A 15,185-nucleotide genomic window follows, 5' to 3' on the forward strand; every position below is an offset into this window, starting at 1 on the left:
CCGGCACTAATGGCGCGCTGGACCTTCGAAAATTGGCCCGTGCTGGAGCCCTTTCTTTCCGCCGCCATCCAAAGAATTCAAGGCGGGAAAGGTAAAAAAAAAAAAGTGAAGGATCATTTATTCGTCTTCAATTGTCCGGTTGATCTGGTATTTTTTTGTCACAAACCCACATTTTTCAATATGTCTGCGATCGGAACTCTCGTCTTCTGCACTGACTGCGGCTCTCTACTGGAGGGTTCAATTGGTGATCCGACTAAGATTCTTGTCTGCGATGTCTGCGGAGCTAGGAATAAAGGTAGGTTTGCCTTGTTGGTATTCTAAGTTACAAAGTCGCATTCACTGACCTTGTCCCCTTTCACCTCGCTATTCAGACACCGTTCCCCAGACCATTGTCTCCGAGTCCAAGCCGAGCGCATTCCCGTCTGCTTTGAGAGCGAAAAGATCTGCGGTCCAGACCTTGACGGCGTCAGACAGAAGAACCGAAGCCCTTACTCAACATACTTGCATCAAGTGTGGAAGGAAAGAGATGTACTACACCACCGTACAACTGCGTAGTGCAGATGAAGGTAGTACGGTGTTTTACACATGTGTTTGTGGTCACAAGTATGCAATCTACCAGCCCTTCCCTTTCCCATACCCTATACTAATCTTCCATTACACAGGGAATCGACGAACAACTAAACGGCAAAAGACCTGGTGTCTATCTTTTTTTGGGAATTCTCAATTGTACATCTATGAGTCATGAAAGCAACTATTTACCGGCATTGTAGACTTTTTGTTCGCATAATTCATCAAGCAGACACGGCAGCAGGGGCACCAGAGTCCGGCACCAGCGCATACTCCATCTCTCCGTTCTTCTCAAACTCGGCCATATCAAGAGCCACGATAATGCTGTCCCGGACAACCTGCTCGGGGTCGTTCAGGAACTTCTTCAGGGTATCCTCGACACCATCAACGTCACCCAAGCTACCGAGGGCCTCGGCAGCTTCGTGGCGCACCATACCTTCTTCTTCTTGGTTGCTCAGACACTCGGTGAGACTAGGGACGGAGGCGGGGTGGCAGAGCTGACCGAAAACGAATGCGACCTCGTGGCGGAACAGCGCAGAGGGGTCCTTGAGACCCTTGGCGAGCGCATCGACGGCCTGAACGGCGGTGGGCAGATCAGGAGGTGAGGCGAGGTCACGCAGGGCAAACATGGCACGGTATCTTTGGAAGAGAGGGAGCTTGGTGTCCAGCAATGTCTTCTCCAACTCAGGAATAGAGGGTTCGGCGGCATCCAGGGGCATTGGCGGGGCGGGGTCGATGGAGGTGAAGTCACTATAAGATATAGAAGCACTTGATTAGCATGCAATCCGAATGACTTGGCTGCGACAAAGAAAAGTAAGGTCATACCTAGGCTTCAGCTTCTCAGCCTTCCTGGCTTCGGAGTTCTCCCACACGATACGGTCCACAGCGATGTCGCAAGTCTCCCTAATGACCTCGGGCTCATTCGCATCATCCTTCAGCGCCTTCAGAATCTCCAAACTGTCCTCATATCCCAAAGCACCCAGGGCCTCAGCGGCCTCATGACGGCACATAACATCCTCCTCCTTATCCTTCAGAACCTGCTGAAGGTACGCGACAGCGTCAGGGTTACGAGTCTGACCAAGACAGTAGGCAAGTTCATGCTTCAACAAAGCCGACTTGGAGGAGAAAGCAGCAGCGATGGCCTCAATAGCCGGAAGGGTGTCCTCAGAGGGGGGCTGCAGGCAGGCCAGGTACTTGAGGGAAAAGAGGGCCCGGAAGCGGCGCGCGAGGGGCTCGGACTCGTTGACAATAACCTTGCGGAGGGTGAGGACAGTTTCACTCACGCCCTCCAGGTTGTTCTCGTTGACAGCAGACATGATAAGGAAAAAAAAAAAAAAAATTATTGATTAAGGAGTGTTTCTAGTTTGCACAATTTCACGAGATCCAGCGAGACAAAACGAGGGGCAAGAAGGGGAGAAGAGGAGGAGGACCTTTCAGGCATGGACGACGATAGGTAAATTTTCGATCTTATCACGTCCCGATAATAAATTTTAGGTGGGGGCGGCGGGGTTCCAAACCGCCGTGGCTGGGCGCCTTTTGCTTTGTAAATCTCTCTTACAGAGTACTATGCTCGGTCTCTTTTGCCGGATTTGTTCCTGCCGGGATGGTGTTCATCGAACGATATTTTTGAACTTTGTCTTCTTTGAGAAAGTGGGAGTGTGAGGAAACATTTTAGTATATATAGTCTAGTTGACAGTCACAAGGCATTGCCTTTTGTAAATATTCATCGCACAATTCCGAGCAGACCGTTATTTCCATCCTCTTTTCTCCAGACCGCCGAAGGCTAATTCGAGTCATTGCGGAAAGGGCAAAAAGAATGATCCACTTGCTGCGTGCCTGGATAGTACTACTTACTACTCATCTGCTACCCGGTGAACTTCCGTTCTTCCCTCGTGCCTTCAGAGGATTTAGCCTTATCTGTGTGAGGTTTGGGTTGTGAGGTGTGTTGCTTAATGTAGAAATTCAGTAGTCATTTTTCCTTTTAAGATGCCACTTAGACTAGTACATCAAAACCACCCAACTACTACTAATCATTACTCGTAGCAGTTCATGGCATAGTATCGAATCATTCATATCATGGAGGGACTGCGTTATATTGTTAACATTGTAGTACTGATGATGGTCATTCTATAGTGTTCAAATCTCTCGGTTATTCATCTCGTAGGAAGTACTAGTAGCTCGCCTGTATATATAAAGGGTCACTCCTCAGTGGGCTAACACCATTCGTACTAAGTAGAGTAAAGAGTGGCATACCAAAGTGACATTTATTCTACTAGTCCCTTGACCATTACTAGCTATGCTAGTGTAATGGAATTCTGAAAATGAAGTGCCATGGATAGAGCCTCAACTTTCCGTACTGTAACGCCCTTGCTTCGGTAAAGGTCCATCGAAGACTGAGCATGGATATCGACATTTGCTACCAATGCCTCTTGTGATACCTGGCACAAAGCGAGCTATTTTCTAGAATGCACTGGTAACTAGCGCAAGCGTTTTCTGAATGCTTTTCGAGTTTCTCAAGAGTCGCTTGGCGCTATACTCGATATATGAACTCAATGGTGCACGCCGGCAGTCAGAAGATCCACCAGGTCATGTCAATAAAAGTTTGCAGTAGCGAAAAAATGTGTAACATTTAGGAAAGTTAATTTATCACCTAGCACAACCCAGAACTTAAACAAAGACCTGCACTTATGTACATGACACACGAGAAACCCAAATCATTTAGTCTTGATGTACTTGAGCTTCTTCGGTTCGTGGACGAAGTTGTTAGCGTAGGCCTTGGGGACGAAGCGACGCTCATTCGGCTCCTGAACGAAGTACTCGTATCCCTGCTTCTGGGCGAACAGAATGGCATCCTCCTTGCTCTTGAAGTTCAGGTGGGTACCCTGCATGCAATCAGCAGAGGATTGCCAGCCCATGAGGGGGTTCTCCCAGCGATGACCCCTCTGCAGGATATCCCAATCCATTCTCCAGTGGTGACCGTGCCAGGTTCCGGACTGTGTTGCGGGCTTCGCTTGACGGTAGATCCTGTATTATCACTGAATCAGCGCGACTGATACGGGTGGGCGACAGATATCGTTTATGGAGCTTCATACCGGACAGTACGGGCCTGCAGGTCGGTGGGAGCGCCGGACAGAACAGCGGCAGCAACAGTGGCACCAGGCTCACTGCCATCCATGACGCGCTTGGGCACAGGGGAGAATTGACTGATTTCGATTGGTCAGTTTAGCCACTCCAATTGTAGCGCGAGGTGGGGTATTTCGTACGAGGTGCCGTGATCAATGGTGGCATCGTAATCGGGCTGATGACGGGTCATAGCCTCAGAAGGGCTCTCCTTGCGGATCAAGGTGCTCTCGGTGTGAGGAACAGTCGGGGCATCAGAAGTGCTGGATGTGCGGGAAGGGTCGCCTCGACCGGTGCCTGTGGACACAAAACGCGCATTGACGGGGGCGGCGAGCCTGCCCGTGCGAAGGCAGGCGAATCTTCCTGCTCTGGCAAGCGACATGATGGCGAGGTTGTGCTTGGAGGAGTGGAGAGAGCAAGGTGCTGCGGTAGAGCAATTGCAAGTTGAGGTATGCGGCGAGTGCCGGCCTTCAGACGAGTCCGAAAGCGGTTTAGCGCGACTCGAATGAGCCTCCCTGCGTCGAACCGCTCTTCCGACAACCCGCTTTCTCGTTGGCACTTCTTCCTTCTCTCCGTCATTATCCATTGTCCTAGTTCACCTGCTAGCGTCAAGGTAAGTTGGTTATTCCCTGAGTGACGCTCTGTATTTTGCCTCTCTCTTTTCATTGATCCGACAATTTTCTGACTTAGGGTCGCACAGATCCTACAAGATGAGCTACATCGCCCGCCGCGGTCTCTCGACCTTGATCCCTCCCAAGGTAAGAAACAACCGATACAACCACAAGAATATGTCTTAATTCAGTGCTAATTGACGTTTAGATCGCTTCCCCCAACGTGAGAACCCCTACCTTCATCATCCCCGTCCCTGCCTAGACGTTACCGCCCGGAGCAATCTCTTTCGTGCTTTACCTCGGGAACTCAACAAAACGCGCGTTATACCTGTTCAACTCAACTAACTGTCAAAAAGGCGATCGGTGCTGCCAAGGATGCTGCCCGCATGGACCGCGTCGTGAACTTCTACGCCAGACTCCCCCGTGGTGCTGCCCCTGAAGTTAAGCCTACCGGCATCATCGGCCGCTACCAGGCTCGCTACTTCGGAAAGAACCCCTCCGCTGCTCGTGAGTACACTCTCTCAATCAAGTCTTACAGTGCGAAAGATGCTGATCATTTGCAACTCGATAGCCCTCGCCCACGCCATCGGTACCATCCTGATCCTGGGCTACAGCATGGAGTACTACTTCCACCTCCGTACGTTCCCTATATTCTTCTGGTATACTGAGCAGCAGGACTTACCATTCTACAGGCCACCACAAGAACCACCCCCACTAAGCAACTCGCTTTTTGGTTTCTGCGAGCGGGAGATCCTGTGTATATACCACACACTCTACAATGAAGACGATGTAGAAGAATCAAACTTGTACCACCTCTAAACCGTATCCTTCCATCAGCAAATCTCTCTCTATCATCTATAAGTATCCCGATCAAGCATTGTTTAACAAGAGAATGCCTTAAAAGTAGACTACTCATGCCTGCACAACCTTTGAGATCACATGACCGGCCAGACCGGACACACTAGGTGTATATCAACACATTATAGTATTGTGCCACAGGACTCCTTTGTCACCATTCCAGTAATACTATCTGGCACGAATCATGTCCAGAGCTATGTCTGATAACACATGGAACAAGAACAACTTGATGATGGTCGTACTGAGTACTTTGACTGATATATACTATATTACCTCTGACAGTTATCATGACAATTTTTGGATCTGGAACCGCATGGTTTGGGAAGGGGACAAGTCAAGATGATTGACATTTGTTTTATTGTAAGTTCGACACAGATACCAGTGTATTCAGTGCAAGTTGAAATTCTCAATGCTACAAAGTATGAATGTGGTGAGAGAGGACAAGGTACGTGAATTCATTAAAATCACTACAGTTGGTATTACATGTAGCACTCGTAGTTTGACAGAGGCCACTGTTTAGAACACAACTTGCCAAATAAGGTACCGTCGCTGCAAAGAGAATCTTCTTCAGCCTGATCTGATTTTCCTGAGCTCAGCATCCGCGCGAAGTGTAATCGCCAGCAAAATAGGTCCGAGGTTTTTCATGTGTGATAACTCCAGCGTATCCCAAGGGCCAAACATATGCATAGTCATGAAAGAGGGGCGCTGACTGCTATGCTTACTATCTGTCAAGTACCTGACGTAGTCAGCATGGTACTGAGCAACTATCAAGTAGATTTCATGTCGGTCCTGCGCGACAAGAAAGTGCCTATGTCTCCGGTCAGCATCTCTGTTTTTTTAGAGACGGAATATAGATGTTGCTGAGGGATAAAGGGCACCATACCTCATATCTATTGGGTTTGGCAGCTTTTCACAATCATTCTTTATCCACGCTACCATTTGAGCGCTCTCTTGCATTTGAATAGGAACTGATTTCATGGATCGTCTGACAGGCTTCACTTCGATAATGGCATGAGCTTCTCCGCGACGGTCATCCAGATAGCCGTCAGTTCTTGCCTCAAAACTGGCATTATCAAAGATAGCTTTGGAAGCCTTCCTGTGCAAGGTCCAGTTGTTGGCGAGCTTGAAGGGTATGGTCAGCGCATTCAAAAAGATGACTAAAGCACAGTTCACAATCTGCTCATCCTTGCTTGGAGGGTATAACACATTGTCCGGTTCCTGGGAGTCGGGTGTGACTTCCTGAAAGGGGCTCGGAGTCTCTGGGATCTCTGAGATCGGGGTTTCTAGAACCAGCGTTTCTGAATCATCAAGCGGATCGTGGATACGAAGTTCTTCAATGTTCAATACTGTGGAGATGTTAGTTGATTTTGAAGGTGTTTCCAAGTAGTCTTTGGCAAGCTCTCGATTCAGTAAACGGGAGCGTGTCCGGTGTGCAATAGGAGTTGCAAGTGACAGTGGATCAGTATCATCCTTGGTGTTTGTAACCTCAAGCTGGTAGTGTCGGGCAATTGAAAAGTTTCCTTCTCCAGCATCTGGGCGCGTGAAACTCTGACAGTATGTACCCCATGATTTGTAACCTTTTAGCATCTTCTCCGCCTTAGCAATCCATCTATTGAAGCCAGGCAGCATTTTTGGCAAATCTGTTGCGTGGTGCCCTACCCACAGCACACGAAGCAGAAGAAACTGCTTGTATTCAATCCTCGAGGCTGAGGCTAGCTCTGCACCGTGTACAATCTTGCCTGTGAGTTCCATTTCATCCATGGCATCCTCCCATTCTTGCGCAATTTTAGGTAGATTGCGTGGTAGGTCGGGCATCATGATATGCTTTATGAATGTAGCCAATGAGGGCCCTGAGCGAGTATGAATAAAGACTATATAACCTTGAAGGAAACATACAAGGTATAATTCGCATAGAATGGACTCGATAGGGGAGGGGCTTGCGGTAACTATGTTCGTTCTTGTTATGCCCTTCTATTTCAGATTTAGGAATGACAATCTGGCACTGCTTCCAATGTCCTTTTCGAGTCACAGAGAAGCACAGGCATTAGTATAGCCAATGAGGGATTCTTAGCATGACTCCTAATGTGCGTATGCTGGCTGCGAGTACTTCTCGCTGGTCGACGCTATTGGGGCTCGATGACAGTGAGCATTGACAATATGAGTTTGTAGGTAAGAAAGACAAGCAGGACAAACCAATCACCCTGTGCTTGGTATGAAACAATAAGGGTAAAGGTAGCAATGCAAGAGACGTTCCATCTTCTTGCGGCATCAGCTGGTATCAAATAAGTACTGCTAGCTAGTACTCGAATTGAATGGCGGACATGGCCAATAGAGTGAAGTAAAACACACATCCTTCAATGAAGTCACATTCATCAAGTAAATAGTTAGCATTGAAGACACAGAAGTAGATTGAATTGGATATGTGAAGCTTGAACAGCACTGACTGCGTATGTGTAAGTGAGTAGGTTACTACTACTAGTAGATGCTGTGAATCTGAGAGCGCTGATTGGTGGTTACTCGGCAACCAATGTTGCTGTACCCAAAGGGGAAACACCTTCATTGCCACGTCCATGGAGACGAGGAACAACATAAGAAAGAACAGAATCCCCCTTTTCATCACTCATCCACACATCATTTTCTATGTAAATCAACTACTCGGTATCTCACAAATCAAGAAAATCCTTTTGATTCTCCACCACTATGACACGCGTTGCAGAATCTCCGGCCCGTCGCCAGGTACGGGTGGCATTGAGGGACTTGGCGCTGAATATCAAGAGCCTAGCAGTTGATGAGTTCGACCTGCAGCAACTAGAGAACATCAGTACCAACGTCGATTCTATGGTGCTAGACGAAATGTCATCGGAGAAGCCGATCTATTTTGCGCCCTATTCAGACCACTCCTTTCCAGAGCCCAATGACGATGACCTTCATGGATCTTATAACGGTGTAGATGATGAAACAGACCCTGCTTTCAGCCGTCCCTATGATCGCGCATACGTGATGGACATGCACCTTGACTCTTACATCAGCTACTACAACCTAAAAGCCAAACGTGAAGGGTATAGAAGCCCCTGGGTCCCAAAATGGTAAGGATTCCACTCTCGGATTGAGTATACTCACTAACATATACTATATAGCATCGGGGATTCAGCATTTGGTAACATAGGCCTGTACCGGGATGAGCAGCCAGAGTTCGGATGCTTCAGTATCGCGGAGCCGAAGGACCCTGCCTGTCCACATATTAAAGCGATCATTTACAATAACATGGTCGCCACGGATTCCACAATTCTCTTTGGCGAGTTGATGCCCATTCTCCGAATCATGTTGAAGCAGTATTGGAGAGCAAAGTACATATATTCAATGGTCTCACCGGTAAATACTACGTCATCTACTTACTGGCCAACAAGTACTGACTCATACTCCAGGTCTTGGTGTTCTCGCTCATGGGTTTACAGGCTCGAGTGATTGAAGCCTTTTTCCAGGGTCAAGAGCTGATTATACGCCCCACCAAACTGTATGATTTCAGCCACGGGAATCCCAGTGCCTTCAAAACGTTTACCCAGTGGTATATGGGCAAACCTATCGGGGATACTACGAAGGCTTCCTGATACCTTCGCGGCTTTCGCATCAGCTTGTCATCAGCTACATGTCACGTGCTTTGGTTGTTATCACGTTGCTCTCTAATCCTTTCTCATCGTTCCAGCAGGGAGTCATGGTACGTGGGAGATGTATGTCACGTGGAGGAGTTGCAAGGCGTATGTTTGTTTATGAAGTACATGACTAATGTGGGATGGGTCTGTTTCTTTATTGTGATGTTTCTCAGCAGTCCGCTTCTGCAATAACATTTCTGGGGTGTAAGTACTAAGTCTGACCCTATCTCCAAATAAAATAGCACATGAAATGAACACCCTTCCATAGCGAGGATGGTGTCTTTCCCAAACATTGATCAATCAAGAGGCTCTAAGCCCCCGTACAGCCGAACAACACAATACAGATAATACTATACTCCCAGTACGATGCAGATCGCTCCCCATCCAGCCAAGAAAACAGCCAGGGACAGGGCTTAGTGCTACAGTTTCTTTGACTGTTAGGAACTACTGTAACATCGCTACAGTGTCAACACCCTTCGATGCCAAAGACCTCATAGTTTGTGGCTGTGCAAGAACGGACTGCAGCACTGCAGCACTCACAACTGCCAAGCGAACGATTGCCTCATTGATGGTGGCTTAGCAGTGATGAGAGTGCTAAGTTATGCCCTACTTCTTGGTATGGAGCGTCAGAACCTAATGGGTACGGAGAGGTAAATTCTGTTGTGGAAAGATTGCAAAGATGATACCTTAAAGGGTTGGTGAACTGAGTTTGTAGTTTGTATGGTTGGTATGACTTGGTATTAGTAGATAGAAAGTATTACTAGGTAAGGCAGGGAGATGCAATTCTGGAATGGTCTGGAGGAGATTAGTAAATGATCATGATGATTGGGTTGTTGGGGGAGGGGGGAAGGGAGGTGGTATATGCAGTGAGAACTGTGGAATCATCCTTCTCTCTTTTTCTTTTTTCCTTTTTTTCTTCCCATTTTATTTATTCTACTTTGTGTAATTTAGTTAGTTATTCACCCCAAATGGGTTCCCATTAGTGACAGCATACGAACGACGGGGCACGACGGGCAACTGTTATGAAACTCATTGCCCGCATAAGTAACGGGACATCCACTCTGCTTAGAGTTTAAGGCCAGGGCAAAGAATGCATCGGACCATGGTCCTTTAACGGACATGTCCGTCAATTCAAGCAACGGAGGTAACTTGGCGTGTTTCCCTCCGATATGTCCTCTGTCGGCATCTTATGTGAGATGAGTGAGACGGTCGGGGGCACTCGATAGCTACCCAAGCAGTCGATCAAGTGTTGGGTATCCTTCCAGAGGGTTGAGAATTATGACGAAAGTAGGATAGTGAGTAGGGGAAAAAACCGATGGTGTGGCTTAGTTGCCTTTCAGTCTAGCCTGACTCATAGTAGGTACCGTGAACTTTGCGGAAGTCGTCTGCTGATTCATGCATTGCGATAGACTTGATTCGTTAAGCACTGGCTTCGGAGTGGCGAATTCTAGACTTTGCATATAACGGTATGTGCTACTGGATAGATGGTGATTGGCGATAGCCAGGTACAGTGTCCGGAGCACATGTTGGAGGACAAGCTGCTACCTCTACATTACCAGTAGCTTGGAGCTCAAGTCCAGGATAAACCGTTTATTGTAGTGCCTCGGTGGTCTGGAAATCGCAACGAGATGAGCTGTCTGGGTACAGCCACCATGGGAAACCCGGGCGATGCACAACTGGCATCGCTCCTACGTCAATTTGGGCTTGACGAACCGATGCAGATGCCTCTGATTCTGCAGAAGGGCAGTGTTTTGGAGAGTAAGTAGTGTGTGTGACGTTACTTAATCCCTTACTAACTAAGCCACGGAAGAAAGCAGCACTGCTCCTTGGCCGTCATCTCGAGTCTTACTGCGGAAATTGCTGTGCATCGGCTTAACTCGGGGCAGGGGAAGAGGCCCTTCAACATCTGTCCAGTGAGGGCCTCACAACAGAATGAGGCAAGTCAAATAATTCACGCAGTTTTGGCGTGTTCTGGATTTCTGCCATCAAACCTTGTGGCTATTGTCTTGAATTGTTCAAGTGCCATTCAGAGCGGACACCGCGCTAGCCTTGTCGGAAAGGAAGCGGGGTAAGCAGTGGATGGAGGGTGAAAGTGAATTTACTGAGTTTCCCCTGTGGCGCAGCTGCTTGTGAACAGTCCCCGATCTTGGGGTCCTGAAACCCCCGTTGTCTAGTCTAGACCCTACTTACCTTTCAGTTCTATCTGGCCGTTCACCCACTCCTCTTTAGCCACACCTAATCCGACCCCAGCTAATCCATAATTCGCTATCCACCAAAGTCATGCTCTGGGAATCGGCGCTCCCCGAGATTATTCATTCAGAGAATATATCCATATCAGAGCCGTTGTCGCCTCACTTTGTGAATCGATCATCTTGTTCTGTCGTTGGGCACGGGGATGATTTGGCTATTCTCGATCACGATCCTCGTTTGGAGTCGGTAGACTCCGTAAGGCTACTCTTTCCAGCCTAGTCGGAACATTGTTCCTGTTGGTAGACGGCTTGTACGGTATGTTTTCGGATATAGTGTACTGAAGTAGGATTCACATTTGCTATCGATTGATGATAGCAAGCATAGATGTGCGAGATCTCTTGGGTAGCTACCGTAACAGCTTGCGTAGCAGTATGAAGCTCCCCAGCCATGTCGAACTTGCTAGCGGCGATCCTTCCAGAAGTAAGTAGTAGTACTCCGTAGATAAGTAGCAGCTGATTAGAGACCGACGAATGGCAGTGCAGTGTGATTCGAAGTCGGCATCAGTAGTAACATCCATCGCAGTTGCAAAAGTGAGAGAAATCTCGACTGAGCTCGACATTCGCAAATGGAAGTTCCTCTTTCCAGTAAATTGCATTTACTCACGATTCTTCAGTCCAGAACTTTAGGCAGCAAGCTCCTCCATGATCGTTTGCGGACTGTTGGTTGTCGATGACGTTCCGGCCAGCCAGAGTGCCTGGGGATGATGGCCGGCAAGGCTGCCAGAAAATCACACGCAAACATCGCCCAGACTAGTACCGCGCAGACGTCACTAAAACACTCGAGTCCTCAGAGGTAACAATACCTGCTCTGCTAAACTGGTATCGGTCAATACGGGGGGTGCCCATTTGCCCCAGTGTATTGATGGATGACTCCCTCCTAGTCCTCCTACACTACTACCATATAAGAGCGGAAATATCACCCCCCGAGCTACTCTTCTTTTTCTTGCTGGATTCTACTCATCGCAAAACCAAGATTTTCCTACAATTCCTAGAGCTTCCTTTCAAAAGCAACTTTATTTTCTCCTTTGTTAAGACTGCTCTCTTTAATCTTTGTGTGCCTGTCAGCGCTGCAGGGGAGGATTTCTTCTTCCATTTACTTGACCTCATCTTGTCTTCTGTGTTTGCTTCTTTCAATACTCAACCCACCCCACCCTGACTTGCATTGATCTTCCTTTCAATCCGACAGGATTCAATAGCCTCCATCGATGGGAGATGACACGGGAAACGGCAGAAATCCTTTCTTTCAGGGCAATTGGCCCATCTTTCCCCCTCAATCACCCCAAGGGAACCATCTAATGCCCGGTGTTCCCTATGCTACCTCATCGGTCAGTCAATAATCGAATACATTGAGCTTCGTGGCTTTGGTGTCTAACATTCTGGCATATAGCACTATGCTCCATCCTCTCCGCACTCGCCAGTATCGACTTCGAGAAGTATCAGTCCAACTGATGGGCTGCATCTAGACATGAGCTTTCTCCCGGACGGATTGCTGAACGATATGGCGGGTGGGCATATGGCAAACAATGGCATACAGGGACTACCTGTGGGTGACAATGACTCATTGTCCCTGGTAGTCCCTACTATCTCTCAAGCGCAGGGTGGCATGCACGCCAATCATCTCCATCCTATTCTGTCTCAACTTGCGACTGCAGTTGAAACGAAACTGCCACAGCAAGATGCAGCTCATCTTTATGAGATGAAAGACCTGCTCAGTGCCAGCCACAACAGACTTATCAGGATGATTCAGCACCAGATTGACATCATAGAGTATCCATCTCATTCGCCCGGTTCGTCTGACTCGCCTGGCAGCCCGCACAATGGATACAACTACGTCTGCAAACTCTGCCCCAATGGAAAGCGCAAATATTATACGGATCGAGGTAACTTCAGGCGTCACGTCTCAGACAAACATCACTCTGAATTTCGCTATCTGTGCGTACATCCACGATGCTCCTGGTCAGCAAACAGACGGGACAAGGTTTATTACCACATGAGAAACCAGCATATGTACCAAGTGTCTCGAGTGCAAATAGATCGAAAGACAATTAGACAGAAATCACCGCGCCAATGTGGGCTATGTCCGCAGCCCGTAAACTGCTGGGCGGAGTACTTCAAGTGCGTTGCCAACCATTGTCGTGTCAGGAAAGTCGAATCAACCAATTCAAGCGCAAGCCAGAGTAGACGGGGCAGCGATGATCGCGGAGGAGGGGGCAATAACGGACCTGGCTTCGGTGGGAATTTCTTCCCTGGAGGTGGTTTCGGTCAATTTGATCCGCACCAGTTCTACCCTGGCAACAGTGGGGGATTTTCTTCGACTGGTGGCGGTCAGAATAATGGCCATTACGGTAACAGTTTCTCTGGCTACAGGGGCGCTACAAACCGAGATGACGAAGAGTTTACCTCAGGCTACTCCTCCGGTGAAGCTGATGCTGTCTCAGATATAGCTACATCATCGTCTTGCTGCTCCAGCGACGTACCACACACGGTGGAAGTTCCTGTCCCATCTAATATCACAAGCCAGCATTTGGCACTGATGCAGATGGCAGAGAGAGCTGAAAGCTGCGACTCGGTCTCCCACGGCGAGGATTGCCCGCCATCCACACCTGGTGAAACGGATATAAGCAACCCGGGCGACAAAGCTTATCGCCGTATATCACGGCCTTCGGGTAGCACGGATCTAACCCCCAAGCGGGGCTTCCCTCCTATGGCTGATGATAGTTCCGAGAAGCGGTGTCAAGGCTGTGGACACATTTTCGACGATTGCGATAAGTGCCGTCGTCTAAAGGGGACCTCCTTCCAGTGCCACTTGTGCACAGACAGTAGCTGCAAGCTCCACGCTTTTGAGAGAGACCTCAAAGGAAGCGGAGAACCGCAGAGCTCCAGGCAGGCAATTGATGAAGGTGATATAGGTGTTCTTGCGCACCCACTCCGGGCTGATCATTGTTCCCTGTCGCCAAGTGAGCACCCTCTGGAGTCTCCGACCCTCGGTGATTATGATCGGCATACAAAACCTGAAGAATGCTATCATCTAGGAGCTCGAGTATCATCGGGTGGCCATACCCTTGGCTTGGGAGCTTCCAATGATGGGGAAGTACATTCTGGCAGCCCTGGTTCTCTTAGTCGGGATTCGCCTGTTGGCTCTGAAGTGACTTGTTCCCCGATAAGTCTGGACACTTCATATTGCCAAGTGCTACCTTCTCTGGACACCAAAGTACCACGAGAAGAAGTCGAAGCTGCTCATGGATATGGAAGCGGTAAGCTAATGATGACCAAGGAGTTGAAACAAACACTCGATATGTTTTCTGTTGCGGAGTCGACATATCAGTCGTACGAAATCCTCTCATTCTGTGTCCTGAATGCAGTGCAAGAATTTTTCGACCAGATGCTTGTCTCTTGGCTCGTCTGCGAGGCCGCCCTCCTACAATCAGTGTCATTGTCGTACTGTGGGTGCTTGCCCCATCCTCTTCCAATGGATGAGTCTGCTAAACATCGGTTTAGGTATCGGTGGAAAGGGCATTTCGGGGAAACAAACCGAATCCGCCATTAGTCGGCGCTACCTACCCTATCCATGGGAAAGGATGTGTTACCAATCCACAGCTAGACGAATTCCGCGGAGAAAGCATTCACTGCTGCGAACGAAGCTCCAAGTGATCTCCGGGGTCCTCATCCTGCGTGCCACTGTTATGAAGAGGAAGCCATTGATGACTTCATCCACAGACACTTCCGCGGAAGCTTCCGAGCCTAGAAAGGTAGGAACTGAGCTCCAGGTAATTGAACCAGGTATCCATGCGGGCCCATCTTTCGAAGTGATGTTCAGCCGAGGCACAGAGGTGGTAGCGGACGCATTCTCCAGCTTGATCACCGGCGTGATGTCTGCAACAGAAGAAGAGATGGAATACTTCAAGCCCCTATCCGCGCATATTTCGAACCTCTTCACAAGAGGATCGTGGCAGGGAGAGGAGAGCCTGACTGAGTGACTCTATTGCCTCTGTAGAGGCTATTTCGGTTGACTATTTTTGCATGTATACTTAATATTTTCCTTATTCACGAATCTTACGACCGCATGACTTGATGTTGATATCCCTTGCATGTGTATGTTAATATGTGACACGAGCTTCATGACTCGCTAA

At 48.5% G+C, this 15,185-nt stretch overlaps 7 protein-coding genes across 7 annotated transcripts; 4 read left to right on the forward strand and 3 right to left on the reverse strand.

The window, feature by feature from the left end:
- Positions 1 to 71: 71 nt before the first annotated feature.
- BO87DRAFT_89872 (DNA-directed RNA polymerase I core subunit RPA12) lies at positions 72 to 1,011 on the forward strand. The gene is made up of 3 exons (XM_025629661.1): positions 72 to 295; positions 372 to 603; positions 663 to 1,011. Exons 1-3 carry the CDS (start codon positions 181 to 183, stop codon positions 679 to 681), a joined length of 366 nt encoding a protein of 121 aa, XP_025478471.1. The 5' UTR covers positions 72 to 180; the 3' UTR covers positions 682 to 1,011.
- On the reverse strand, positions 696 to 1,986 carry BO87DRAFT_460036 (deoxyhypusine monooxygenase). Its single transcript, XM_025628990.1, has 2 exons — positions 1,393 to 1,986; positions 696 to 1,317 (listed from the first exon to the last, which is right to left on the reverse strand). Exons 1-2 carry the CDS (start codon positions 1,881 to 1,883, stop codon positions 792 to 794), a joined length of 1,017 nt encoding a protein of 338 aa, XP_025478472.1. The 5' UTR covers positions 1,884 to 1,986; the 3' UTR covers positions 696 to 791.
- A 1,295-nt stretch (positions 1,987 to 3,281) lies between these two features.
- On the reverse strand, positions 3,282 to 4,069 carry BO87DRAFT_387751 (ETC complex I subunit; the record flags this gene model as incomplete). Its single annotated transcript, XM_025624828.1, has 3 exons — positions 3,282 to 3,591; positions 3,660 to 3,770; positions 3,831 to 4,069. The coding sequence occupies 3 exons, from the start codon at positions 4,067 to 4,069 to the stop codon at positions 3,282 to 3,284; spliced, it is 660 nt and encodes a 219-aa protein (XP_025478473.1).
- A 260-nt stretch (positions 4,070 to 4,329) lies between these two features.
- On the forward strand, positions 4,330 to 5,112 carry BO87DRAFT_377609 (F1F0 ATP synthase subunit f). The gene is made up of 5 exons (XM_025623592.1): positions 4,330 to 4,445; positions 4,507 to 4,521; positions 4,655 to 4,805; positions 4,870 to 4,935; positions 4,991 to 5,112. The coding sequence occupies exons 1-5, from the start codon at positions 4,398 to 4,400 to the stop codon at positions 5,014 to 5,016; spliced, it is 306 nt and encodes a 101-aa protein (XP_025478474.1). The 5' UTR covers positions 4,330 to 4,397; the 3' UTR covers positions 5,017 to 5,112.
- A 611-nt stretch (positions 5,113 to 5,723) lies between these two features.
- Positions 5,724 to 6,971, reverse strand: BO87DRAFT_397993 (uncharacterized protein; the record flags this gene model as incomplete). Its single annotated transcript, XM_025625350.1, has 2 exons — positions 5,724 to 5,964; positions 6,040 to 6,971. The coding sequence occupies 2 exons, from the start codon at positions 6,969 to 6,971 to the stop codon at positions 5,724 to 5,726; spliced, it is 1,173 nt and encodes a 390-aa protein (XP_025478475.1).
- Positions 6,972 to 7,775: 804 nt separating this feature from the next.
- BO87DRAFT_337043 (uncharacterized protein) lies at positions 7,776 to 9,009 on the forward strand. Its single transcript, XM_025620546.1, has 3 exons — positions 7,776 to 8,242; positions 8,294 to 8,528; positions 8,582 to 9,009. Exons 1-3 carry the CDS (start codon positions 7,857 to 7,859, stop codon positions 8,762 to 8,764), a joined length of 804 nt encoding a protein of 267 aa, XP_025478476.1. The 5' UTR covers positions 7,776 to 7,856; the 3' UTR covers positions 8,765 to 9,009.
- Positions 9,010 to 12,520: 3,511 nt separating this feature from the next.
- Positions 12,521 to 15,118, forward strand: BO87DRAFT_407650 (putative C2H2 zinc finger domain protein; the record flags this gene model as incomplete). Its single annotated transcript, XM_025626095.1, has 5 exons — positions 12,521 to 12,952; positions 13,024 to 13,071; positions 13,142 to 14,207; positions 14,268 to 14,498; positions 14,554 to 15,118. 5 exons carry the CDS (start codon positions 12,521 to 12,523, stop codon positions 15,030 to 15,032), a joined length of 2,256 nt encoding a protein of 751 aa, XP_025478477.1. The 3' UTR covers positions 15,033 to 15,118.
- Positions 15,119 to 15,185: the final 67 nt, after the last annotated feature.

Source organism: Aspergillus neoniger (genome assembly GCF_003184625.1).
Source record: "Aspergillus neoniger CBS 115656 unplaced genomic scaffold BO87scaffold_21, whole genome shotgun sequence".
Lineage (NCBI taxonomy): Eukaryota > Fungi > Ascomycota > Eurotiomycetes > Eurotiales > Aspergillaceae > Aspergillus > Aspergillus neoniger.